The sequence below is a fragment of the Thermobia domestica genome, chromosome 6, assembly GCF_964235325.1.
Source record: "Thermobia domestica chromosome 6, izTheDome1.hap1.1, whole genome shotgun sequence".
NCBI lineage: Eukaryota > Metazoa > Arthropoda > Insecta > Zygentoma > Lepismatidae > Thermobia > Thermobia domestica.
This window is the reverse complement of record NC_137459.1, coordinates 2,680,908-2,694,471: the sequence shown is the minus strand read 5'-3', so window position 1 is coordinate 2,694,471 and position 13,564 is coordinate 2,680,908. Positions and strand designations below refer to the sequence as shown.

The window sequence follows — 13,564 nt, the reverse complement described above, 5'->3', positions numbered from 1 at the left end:
ATTTTCTCCTCCGCCGAGTCTAGGTGCTTTTTGGTTCTTTCAGATCCTTCGCAACATGATTAACACTACCTCCAAAATTTTGCTTATATCAATCCGAATTTTATTAGCATATATCAGTAAGACCTCAACTCTGACCGCTTCGAAGACGGAAATGGTTTTGCTCATTTTCACAAGTTTTTATCATGCCTATTGTGGAAGCCACTGCCATCTGCTTCCATACCTTTGCACTTCCTAATTTTGACACTAGCCTCTCCCGAATCATCCTTTAAGTGCTCTTCAACTTGATAGATTGTTTACTGGTGATGAATGTACACTCATGTCCAAAATGATTGTCGCATATCTATAACCGTCTTCATGTAAGAATATAATTTGATAATGATTTTGCAGGGTACTTTTAATACTGATATTGTGTGTATAATCGGGGAAATGTATATTTGTGGTAAATTTCATAGTAAAAGAATTATAAATACGAAAATTAGAATGAGTAAAACAAAATGTTGGTAAATGGTCAAAAAAGTTTTGTTTTCGTTTTATTGTTCTTACTTACCGCTCTTTTGACATTAAATTTGCCACATACATGTCCTTGCCGATTACACACATAATATTATAAGAAATACCGAACGAATTTGTTATCAAATTCTATTCCTACAATAACATATTTATAGACATGTGACAATAGTTTTGGACAAGAGTGTACGTCATCAGTGAATCACGACCAAACAGGTAAGTACAAATTATCATAACTCTTAGCGTGAACGTAAACAAATATAAGGGATACGCCTATTAACAACAGTATAAATGTTCAAAATATAAAATCATTTGTTTACAAGAACTAAAAATAGTATCTCATTAAGTATAAACGAAGTACAACAGACCCTAGAGTCATATTATAAATGTAACTAATACCGTATCTTGTTCTGAAATGCCAATTTTGCTAATAATTTGTCAACATCTTTTCATATATATTAAAATAATGGACTTATGTATGTAGTCACAGGGAGTCACATGGAACCAATACCAAAGGCACTAACAGCTACAACTTAGCTTTCGAATCACTACAGCTCGTTATCCAGGCATACAGAAAAAAAACTAAGTAGCAGTGTCACATGTGCACGACGTGAGAAGTTTGGTTTGTATGGCATGCTATTTTTTCAGTTAACATTGAAATCGGCCGGTTGTAGTAGAGAGATTAGGGTGGATGCAATATATATTTGGAACGTTTAAGTGGTTGCAGAAAACGCTTCTCGCTATATGTTACCGTTTATACTCTATACTGATTGACATTAAAACCGGAAGTGATTGATTTCTGCCACTTTCCGTTTGAATATGGGGTTGAGAGAGAAGATGCTACATACTCTTCAAGCGCTAAATCGCTTCCAAAAACTCTTATTGTCTTTGCTATCTCTTATTGTCTTTGCTCTGTTGATCAATATTAAAATCGGAACTTGTAGAGAATTTCTACCACTTCCGGTTGCAGTAGAGAGTTAAGAATGGACATAAAATGCACTGCTGAGACGCTTAATGAACTGCAGAAAGACACTTCTCTCTATTACCGTTCTTGCTCTATAGTAATGATCGCCAAACCGTCGATCGCAAGCTACAAGCTGCCTGTTGTTCTGTATGGTTGCGAAACATGGTCGCTTACTCTGAGGGAAGAGCACAGACTGAAAGTATTTGAGAACAAGATACTGAGAAGAATATTCGGACCCAAGAGGAACGAGAATGGGGAATGGCGGAAGCTTCATAACGAGGAACTACATAGTTTATACGGTTTACCCAACATTGTTAGGGTCGTGAAGTCTAGGAGGCTTAGGAGGGCGGGTCATGTAGATAGAATGGAAGAAAGTAGAAATGCTTTCAAAGTCTTGACTGGAAGACCAATCGGAAAACGACCATTAGGAAGACCTAGGCGCAGATGGGAGGACAATATTAAGATGGATCTCACAGAGATTGGAATACAAAGTAGAAACTGGATGCAGTTAGCTAATGATAGAAGTCAGTGGAGAGCTTTTGTGAACGCGGCATTGAACCTCCGGGTTCCATAGGCCATAGAGTTAGTTAGTTAGTTAGTTACTAGAAATTTGAGTTTATAGACAATAAACAAATGTAAGATTTTTTAAAGTTCATAGTTCTTTTGGTTGGTAGTTGACAGTAGGATTTAAAAACGGCACGATAGCACACAAGCTTCATAAGCTTGGCGACTATTGCTCTATAGTGATCAACGTAAAACCAAAAATGGTTGATTACTATTACTTTTGGTTTGAATATTGCCTCCAGACACAAACTTGATTCCTAACTTTTGAGCCCCTACATTCTGACTAAATTTAGTGGTGACTCATCACGTAATTCTTAAGATATTTTATCTCCCGATGGACACACGGACAGGGGTCAATATATAAGTTTTGGTAAATCAAATTTCTGAATAATAATAATAATAATAATAATAATAATAGAAATAGAAATATAAAAATGACACTTGGAACACAGTGCAAGGCAGGGAGGCACTAAATCATCCTATCTTAGCACTCTGTCATTGGATATGTTTGGCGAAAACGGAAAAATTTATTGTGACTTTTCATTCACAATGCATTATACTATATCAGTAACTTAAGTCTAAATGTCGATCAAAAAGTAGTGAATTGTATCTCGATAATGGTACATACTGGAGAAATGGAATGTGGAGGTAGAAGCATCGGCCTTTAGTACCAAACACATACCTCATTTTTTATTCCATGTGTTGCAAGTATGTAAGTATGATCAACGTTGACTCTACTACGCCAACGTTGTGAACCGAGTTTCGCTAAACACAGTTTATACAGAATATACATAATACAATAAAACTTGCCTTCAACGGATCCTTTATTAAACGTAAACTTGTCTAAAATGGAAATATTTTAAGGTCCCTTGAATATAAGGTCGAAAGACGTGTTAAATTCACTTCATTAAGCGAAAACTGTGTTACGCGGATAACGGAAATCAAAAAAAGCATTTCAACGGAAGAATTCAAGTTCTGGATCGCAGCATTACGAAAGCGTTAGACATCTATTGACAGTTGATTGACACACACAATAGAATACATTGTCAGTAAAACACATATTGCTCTGCAAACCTAAACAGACACAACGGATGTAGATGTCTGGCAAAAGTTCAAAGGAACTGCAGCAATTTGCCTTACGTCAAAATGACACTGATATATTTAGTGTAGTTTTTCAGGTTAAAGTGTTTGTGGAAAGTCGAGCAGTTATTCAGTAATGAGTACAGGAAACTCTCTTTGAATATGGGAAAAATAAAGTTAACGTTTCCACAGTATTTCTTTCCTATTCATTGTAAATTTTGCATGTATTAACTCGTAGTAGAAATAAATACTGTAAACTGACTAAGGCATTATATTATTTTATCTTGGTATGTCCACTATATACATGCATTTTTTGCATAGGTCTACCTTTGTTAACCGGAAACCTATTTTTAACGGAAATATTTGCGAGTTCCGTTCAATTCCGCTAAAGACAGGTTTTACTGTATAATTCACTCATAGCATTAATTACAGAGTAGGTCAGTCAGATATCCAATGTGGTGATATTAATTGAAGAACTAACATTTTTCTCTTACTTTTCATCGACTTTTCTTTTACTATTCAACAGAAGGCTATAATCTTAGAACTTTGAATGCATAATTCTAATAAAAACAGAATATTACTAAAGACCATTAGTTTTGCAAATATAATTGTATTAAAAAAAAAAAAAGTTATTAACCCAAGCATTTCCCAGAATTCAGAGAGAAAATAGCACGGAAAGAGACGATTTGCTCCACATGCCTTATTTTAAGGTCAAAAAGGAAATAGAGTAGTTCAAAGCTTTAGAGTTACCATATTTGATATTTGCATTTTTCACCACATTTCCACGTATTTTATGATTTTTTTAAATAATTGTTACAAAAAATAAATGAAAGATATGCAAATAAACATACGAGGGCCATCCAATAAGTTATCTATCTAGACGGGAAGGAATGCAGATAGGCTCACCTGGTAATCACTGTTCTTCGATGTAGTCCCCATGGAGATCTATGCACCGTCGCCACTTTGTGAGCAGCTAAGAAATTCCAAAGAAAAAATAGTCTCTGTTATGGCTGGGCAAACCACCGGGAAACAGCCTGTTGGACCTCGTTGTCGAAGGAAAAACAATGTACCCGCGGGTGTTTCTTCAGGTCTCGGAAAAGGAAATAGTCAGTAGTGGGAAATTTGGTGACCGAGAGGTACTCCAATTTCTGCAAATCCATTGTTCGAGGCGACACACAAACATTCACTACTCGGCGTAACACAAACACTCTGTTCACGGCCATTGCGTTGCTGCGACTGACCTAAAATTGCGCAGCGGGGTTTCCCACAGTGGCCTTGGCGTGCGTGTCAGTATGTTCCACCCCTCCCTTCCTGTCTAGGTAGATAACTTATTGGTTGCCCCTCATATATTCTATATTTTAGACGCTCTATTATTTTCCACACTCTGAGTCAGAGTTTCTGTTTCTGCGCTAAACACGTTGCACTTAATTTTACTTGAAAATCACGGCAACGTAAAAACTTTTCCCTTAAGGACAGGTTTCCAAGTTTTATTGTAGTCGTAAATTTGTTCTCTCTGTGTCAATTACGTTTGCACATTCGAATTCTCGAGATATTTCTACTAAAATTTTAAGGCTTCAATTCGACAGGAGAAATACTGTACGACACCAACAAATAAATTAATAAAAAATGAAGCATACTGTAAATAAAAATTATCACATGCCAAAAGTCTACCAACACGCTGTAAAGGCTACAATTAAAACAATAAGGTATCTGTAATTAAATATGTTAAAGTTCTTCGTGGTCCTTGGAAAATTCGTTTCTTTAAGTTTAGTTCTGACTGATTTCTGTTATCTGCAATTACTTTAGTAAGCTGAACTCTCACCTGCGCATAATCCAAAGGAGGGGTCATGTCTTTAATTGTCCGCAGTAGCCAACCTGAGCTTGTTTCCTGACCACCAACACCTGATTTTTCTCTCCTTGAGTTGCTGACAGGAGCATTCTGTGGTGTTGAGAAGTGTTGTGGACGCCTCCATACATGTGATAAGTTCCCCAACGACCGAACATTGGATTTGTGCGATTGTTTCCTTGTGCTTCCACGAAATGCTTGCATTCCCTTCTGGCGCTGATGTTTCTGCAAGTGAGGCAATCTCCTTCCATCAGGTAGATTATCATCTTGACCATCCTCGACGGAAGTCCCATCCTACGATACAAATAAACAAACATCTGAAAGTTATCTCCATTTTATGATTTCTATTTCCATATACATTTTGTATTTTACCAACAGGGAACCCATGATAACGCACGGAACTGAATTAAATTATTTCAAGGAGACTGCGTGAACATTTGCACGTGGCCACTGCTCAATGTGTGTTCACTAACCAAACTGAGAATTAAAAATTATCAGGAAAATTAATTGAAATAACATTTATGTCTATACATTAATCTATATTGTAATTCGCACACTTCACTCGACAGAATATTAAGGAAATTTGCTGAAATCTGTAGCTATGTTTACTGACACGTAATCACAAAACACGAGTGAAAACACTCTCCTGGAAGAAAGAGAAACAATACAAAAGGCTATAATGTAGTAAACAATGTGGAGATGGTCTGTTATCAGTCATAATGTGTGCAGACAGTAAAATGGAGCATTCATGATGCAAATTCCTATTGATGACGTAATGAGAAGTAAGTTGGTTGACTGACGGGAATCCTGTGATCAAGGTTGGAGTTGTAGCTGGCGACGCATATCCATACTGTACAGATCTTTCAACAGGACAGAAATATAACCGTACATTTTTAGCCCTGAATAAGAGGAAAATGTAAGTCTACATTTCACTTGCTGAACAGAACCGGTAGTTGTCCATTTGTACGAGGTGTCGTATGCTAAACTTACTAGAGGAGCATCTAAAATCTTAAGTGTTGGTATATTGACTGCATGAACAGGAACTCGTATGGTGCATCCCTTTAATAGCAGTTCACAGAATACCTTGTCAGAGGTGGTACAAAGATCGCCATGAATGGGCACCGAAGAGTGAAAGCATTCTTCAATGAATTATGCTGAATCTAAAATAACGCCAGACCTGCCAATCACCTGCAGAAAATAGAGGTCATGATTAGGGTCATTTAACGTTCTCGAACTTCAAGTTTACTGAAACGTAATCCAACAAGAGAAATACTCTTGGACAACAGTGCGTACATATGGTCAACAACGCCCGTCTACACTGAGTTGAGGTTGATGATAAAACCTTCAGTATTGAAGAAACCTGATATATATAGACTATCCAGCAATACTTCTAGATTTAAATTCCATACGGCATGTTTAAAGTGCTCCTGGAAGCCGGGTAGTGGGTCACTTGCCATCTCTAAAGTTTCTTAACGATCTGTAACAAGTGTTGCTCTAGAAATGTTTCTGAATCCCTACAGCGTCCTAATACGTTACTAGGCAGGCATTGCAATACAGTTGCAATACAGCATAACATAGCATACCATCTAATTAATACCTTTCTGCACCATCTATAGGCGTTGAAGTAAAAGGACAATAATGTGCCACACGCCTAAATATTTGCAACTTCAAAATGTGAATGATTTTCTTTCGTCACGTGTTTCGTGTTTACTTTGAGTCAATAAAAATAGTTACCGATTTCAGCCTACCTCATCTTCGTATTTACCTGTTCCAAGATGAATTTCATTCCTCAAATAGATCTACCTTCCATGGCGGCACTTACATAAATCGTTATAATCTTCTATATGCGGTTTTGGAAAGATTACGGAATATTCGTAATAGTCCAAAACAATTTTGTAGGCTTATACACCATATGATTATACTGCTGTTTTCCTTAGCCAGACAAAAGTATTAGTGGGAACGTTTTCAGGGCCATGATGGGAGAGTACGTCTTCTCCCAAGTAGAAGTGAAACACAACAAGCTTCCAAAGTGGTGTCACGCCTTATGAAGCCACAATATTAGAAACCTTCTAAATGAAACATTTCATGAAAGATGGAACGGCCATAATGGACCAATTCCAAATTCTCAAGCTATCCAGATATGGTCTTAATAAAGTTTTTCCTCCTGCGCTACAAAGCTTCAGTTTGTTACCTTGGGAAACTTTTACAGTTAGAATTACTAAAAGTACTGCTAGTCGTACTGTCATAAAATCTGTGTGTCACAAGTGCGGCGCAGGCTGGGTGGTCACTTGCGGCAAATTACAAAGTTCCCAACACCACAAGACTCTATTATAATTTATAACAAACGCAATTGTTTATAGTTTCTAATTGTTTCTGTCTCAGTTATCACAGTTCATCTATAATTCGTTAAGCAGTTCTTTTGTATGTAATTCGCATAGATTCTGCAGTATGATTCGTCCCTGTTACTACGATATTGATTCACACAATCTGTTTCTGTTTGTAGTCCCTATATAGATAGTTATCAAGTTAATGGAAACACTTGGATCTGGAAACATGTCAGATGTCTAGGTTGGCAATGGTGAGGTGGTGACCGCAGCGCCAGGCTTTTGCTGGTGGCGTGTTAGGGTAAACTCCGTACCACGTGAGAAGCAATAGAACGGCAGTCTGCAGTGAACTGAGCAGATGGCATAGTGTAAGATGTGATTTCCAAAGACGGTAAATTGTTGGCACTCGGTCGTATGGTGTGGGCGTGACGAAAGTAGTAAGTGTGTTGGGTGTGTCCAAGAAATATTAGGATAAACAATATCTCCCGGCTCGCTCAATTCCCGGATCTCAACATATTTGAAGATACGTGGTCCGTTTTGGAGACATGAATGTCCCGCCTCCATCACCTTTCACGGAAAAGCAACCTTTCATGACCTCTTGTGACTAGTCTACGATCAGAGCTGTCCTGAGGACGAGAGATGGTCCAATGCTATACTAATCTGATAACCTGTACTTTCTCTGGTGTTTGAATTAAATTGATAATACTATACTAATCTGTTAACTTGTACTTTTTTAGGTGTTTCCATTAAAATTGATAACTATCTGTAAATACTACAGAATAATTAGTCCAAATGACATCACAAATATTTACTAGCAACTTTTATTGGTGATTTAAAATTCCCATTTTGCATCTTATACGAGTTTCGTTCAAAAATCGGGCAGACCATTAAAAATTTCTGTAGCCACTTACACTGGATGGTGATGATGAACTTTGGTCAGCCAAGTAGGGAGTTCCACTATCGCTTTCATCGTGTGATGTAATGGATTGAGCATCCTCATATCTTGGGCTAGTTGGTCCGAAGTAATGACCCTGAAATTAAAATGTATAACTGAAGAAGAAGTTACAGAAAATCGAAAATTACACAAAACGAAATTTTTGGAAGTTTTGGCTCAAAAATAGATGGTTAATAGAATCTGAATTTTCACTTACAAAACACGTTTTCTTCGCACTTGTACTCAAAGCGCTTTACTACGAGAGTTGCACTGAATGTTTCGGGAATCACGTACTGGGGACAATGTAATCTATTAGACTTGGTTGTAGTTATAAACTGTCATCTTTGTTCACTCTAAATGCAAAACCGTATTTAACTCAGAATCTTGGTCGTTGCAGGGCACTAGTTTGAAGTGAGGTGGTCGTAATCAAAAATGGACCTGACGAGAGAGCTCTTTCGTGCTAAGATTTATTGCGATTTTCTCAAAGGTTAACACAGCACGAGTGTGTTCGTCGGATGACTGCTACTTTTCCTGATGAAGCCCCATCCCAGACGACAATTTACAGGTGGTTTCGGGAATTCAAATGTGGTCGGGCCAGTCTGAGTGATGAGGATCATCGACAGCCTCTGTGCCCAAAAACATTGAAGCTGTTCGTGAATTAACACTGATCGACATGTGACTTATCGTGAAATTTAGGGGACCTTAGGCATTGGCATGAGCCAAGTACAAACAATATTGTATGACCATTTAGCAGTGAAAAAAAAAAAAAAAAAACTTTACGCTCGTTGGATCCCACACAATTTAACTCAAGCAAAAAAGACGCTCGTGTGAAGTGACGGTTTAAGTCTGAATCATTTAATTTGGTGTCCAACATCGTAATAGGTAATGAAACGTGAATTTATGCATACAAACCGGAAACAAAGCGACAATTTACTGGTGGGTTTTCCGCGATGAACCTAAACCAACTAAAGTTGTTCATGCACGCAGTATCTCTAAACAAATGATTGCATCTTTTCGTGATAAATCAGGTCATATTGCAACTGTCCTACTGGATGATTGTAGAACATTCAACGCAAAATGGAACACAACCAAATGTCTACCAGAAGTACCTAATGTGACCAGAAGTACTGAATGTGAACAGACAGTCCAACCCCAACCGTCGAATCATTCTGCATCACGACAATACCAGTTCGCATATAGCAACTGCCAGAAGTGATTTTCTGGACCAGGAAAACGTTGAAGTCATGACACATCCGGGTTATTGCCCTGATTTATCCCCCAGTGATTACTTTTTGTTCCCAACAATCAAGAATATATATTGTGTGGGAAGCGCTTTTCCACTCCAGAAGAAGCCATCGAGGCATACAAACTACATGTTTCACCAACTTCGGAGTGGCATAACTATTTCAAGATGTGATTCTATCGCACGAAACAATGCATTGCTGCACGGGGGGAAGGGGGGAACTATGAAAAGCAATAAAAAATTGCTGTATAGTTGTTTCCAAAGCTAAACCAAGTTTTCTTATCAGCAGTGAAACTATCAAAAAGATATTAGAGGCCACGTGCGATTTGTCAATCAGATGTTGCCAGTATAATAAAATGTTAGCAACTCTCCCTGTTACCAGGGTAAACAAAGAAGGCCGCCGCTATTCTCCGTACGGTAAATGAAATGAAATGAAATCTGAGTTTTACGTCCCACGGTTATGCCGGTTAGGCTAAAGGAGACGGTGATGAATGAAATGGTGGAATGAAGAAAGTGGGGGGAAACGGGAAAACCCCGAGAAAACCCACGCACACGGTGTTTGTCCACCACAAAGTTCACTTGGCGGGGGCTGGGATCAAACCCGGGACCCCAAGCACCAGAGGTGAACGTTCTACCACTGAGCCACAGCGGCCACTCTCCGTACGGTGTTGTAAACCAATAAGCAGATAAATAAAACAAGAATAACCATTCAAAATAGGAATAAAATACGTACAGGTCATTCAACAAAGTACTAATTTCCTCTTCTATTATTACTATTAATAATAATAATAATAATAATAATAATAATAATAATAATAATAATAATAATATGCTAGTGTTTACGTCCGAGTCGTTTCGGGCTATTGTGCATTATCGGTAATGCTTGGAAAATAGAATCGATAATGCACCACCAGTTGGACCAATATTGTATTTTTACCCGTATGAATAGGATTGGCCCGACTGACTCGTATGAATCGGGTTGGAGCGTTTGACCCTATGGATAGAGTTAGCCTGTTAACTTCGTTTGTATGAAAACAAGTGTATTTTGCCATTATTGTAAATATTGTGTTGTTTCACTCTATCAATACAAATTGTATCCACGAAAACAAAGCTTTCATAATTACATTATTATTAATTTAATTAGTTTTACTAATAACTATATCAGTGGGACAACTTATTATTATTTGTCAGGCCATCTGTCTATAATGACAATTTAAAACTTTCTTAAAATAATGAAGTAAAAAGTATTCTATTAAGTACAAAGTTCCTCATATTTATTAATGTATGCAGGTTAACATCTCAGTAATAAAGCTATCATTACTAATTTCCTGCGTGCAGTATCCTAATTTGCAATTTGTCCAGTTTTTATAGACCTGATGAATCACTATTATTATTATTATTATTATTATTATTATTATTATTAGCAATAATAATAATGCTAAAAACTAAATTCCTGGCGCAACGGAAGCCTGGACTTATGGAACTCATTCCTGTGGGGTGATGTGTTGTCAGCAGATCGGCTACCCTCCCCGTTAATGCTAGCTTCCTAGACCCCAGTTCTCTACTTTTTTTTTCTTTCAAGTAGCTTCCCAATTGTCCTCACAACGCTGGGTGGACGCTGCAACGCCAACACAGTCTGGTGAGTGCGATTGGTCACACCCATCTTTCCTCTGACCAGACCCGGCACTGCTCGAGTTCGCGGATCTCACAGGGAGTGATATTTCAATATGGCTAAGGCGTTGGTAATAAAATAATAAATGCATATTGAAATAGTGAGAAAATTAGCTAGGAAATATAAAGAAGTAACAAACTCCCTGGAGCTACGGTCCATGAGGAGCTGTGCCTGACCAACGGCGCAATGCAACAACTATCAGCTAAAAAATATTCGAGATAGGAAGATCTCGGTTTTTAAACTGTGTTGCTATTCCTTTACGCAGTGCTCGAAGTGGAATATGCAAGAAAGTATACCCGTATACTTCTCCTCTTCGACTTAAAGCATCGCCTTTACGTCACTTAAGGAGAAAATATAATAGAAAAGCTCGGATCTGGAGTAGATAAGTTTTGCTCTATTCGATAACATTTACATGCTTCCCGACATAATTTACACCAAAGTAATTTGTGTTTTAGGGTGAACAAAGTGGAATAAAATGGCTTTCATATATTGTCAAATAAAGTGGGCTGACTGCAAAACCTAGCAACCGAAATGTACGTTATTCAATTACGCTAATACTAGTCTATATTAGTGTAAAAGCTACGGATGCCAGACGAAACAAAAACTGTACGATGCTACTATGATAACCGTAAAGGGGTTAGCCACACTGAGAGCTGAATACAGTTCTACCTAAGTTGGAGCGGCAACGCCGGAATCTAGTTACAAAGAAGGATATATGGCAGGGACAAGTACACCCTTAGATCTTGACTTTCTAGGTAAAAATTAGTTATGTTCTGTCAACCACTATACTTTGATGTTCTTCCATTCTATCATTTTCCCGAAAGTTTCAGTGCAACTCTCGTATACCAGGATTTAGCGTATTCTAATTTACTTATTTCCAAATTTATGATTAAATTTCAAACATCAACACTGACCATTTTGTTGTTCAGGTGAAGAGAACAAAACAAAACAAAACAAATTGTAATTACAATCGACTAATTTAAGAAGTTTCCGGTACCTTACCGAAAATTCTTTCCTTCTTGCGCCAAAGGAAACTGTTTGATCCGAAGTCTTTGACAAAAGAATATGTAAGTGGAAATCTATACTTTTGTTTGGGACTGAAAAACATTTAAAGTTGATCTTTTCATTTTCCTTGAGACAGATTCGGACGGACTTTCGATATAAAGACACCTATCTGCCTTGGCATTATTTAAAAAATTAACGTTTAAGATTTTATGGTATTATACGAAAGAAATAAAAGTTGAATACTCGTCTTATTCTAGAAATCTCTCAAGTGTGCATAGATTCTGAAAGAGATGTGGACATACAGGGTGTCCCAGGAGGAAAGGGCAATATTTTGGGAAAAAGGTAGTATGGGTGATTCTCAGCAAAAAAGTTCATATGAACATAGGTGCTAATCTCAACGGATTGAGAGCTACATGTTGTGAACCATTTGTGAATTTATGTTTATATTGCTCACCCTGTAGTTATTCTACAGTGGTAAAGCTGATGGAATGGCTTTTCGAACGGTATGCAACATGTGGCAGTGGTATCTTTGAAGGGAAGCTATTCGAGGAAATTTTTGAAAGCTAAGGTTATTTAAAGAAATTGGATGGCATCACTGATTCCCAAATATCGCTCAATAACTTCTCTTCCAAAGACACCACTGCCCCATATTGCATATCATTGGAAAGGCCATATCATCATCTTTCAAATCCGCTATGTCTTACCTCTGTAGAATAATTACAGGGTGAGAATTATGCAATATAATGTCAAAAATGGTTCACAACCTGTAGCTCTCAAACCGTTGAGATTAGGACCCATGTTCATATGAACTTTTTTGCTTAGAATTACACATACTACCATTTTCCGAAGTATTACCCTTTCCTCCTGAAAGTGACTATGTTTGTGACTTAATAACTCTTGAACCAAGGATCATGCAGCAGTTGTGAGCATATCTGGTGGTGCAAAGAAACTCCATATCACAATCATTACCAACTCTTCATCTGCCACTACTAAAGAGGTCATCCCTACCCTCCCCATAGCCGACCAAAAATTACGTGAAGCTGTCATTCTTTGATCTTTGAAAGTGTCTGTCAGAATTTTTGGCACTCACTTGCACACAGTTTGTGATAACCCAGCCTTAAAGTCACAATTCGATGCACTGTTTTCCCAGACACTTCTGGAAACTCTTTACCGAGTTCAGTTATTGTGAACGGCGAATGGATTGCACTTTCTCATTAATGCGTTCCACTAGATCGTCTGAGCACTTGGCCATCCGCTACGCTCATCGTCATGAACATTTGAACGCTCCTCCCGAAACTCTCAGCACAATTGTGGGAGTTTCGGGAGAAACTCTGACCTTCCTTTCACTCATTATTGACGGTCCGTAAACGGCATACAATTCTCTACGGATGTTCGCTCCATTCTCCCCTTTGGCGTTTAGAAATC

At 37.9% G+C, this 13,564-nt stretch overlaps 1 protein-coding gene across 2 annotated transcripts in view; it reads right to left on the bottom strand.

Annotated features, from left to right (window-relative positions):
- LOC145687814 (uncharacterized) overlaps window positions 1–13,564 on the bottom strand; it is a 153,400-nt gene that overhangs the window by 50,156 nt on the left and 89,680 nt on the right. For both annotated transcript variants that reach the window (XM_081761241.1, XM_081761239.1), the window contains 2 exons: window positions 8,197–8,316; window positions 4,938–5,255 (listed from right to left, as the gene is read on the bottom strand). In XM_081761241.1, the coding sequence (XP_081617367.1) occupies window positions 4,938–5,255; window positions 8,197–8,316 (438 nt within the window). The remainder of the gene's footprint in view (window positions 1–4,937; window positions 5,256–8,196; window positions 8,317–13,564) is intronic.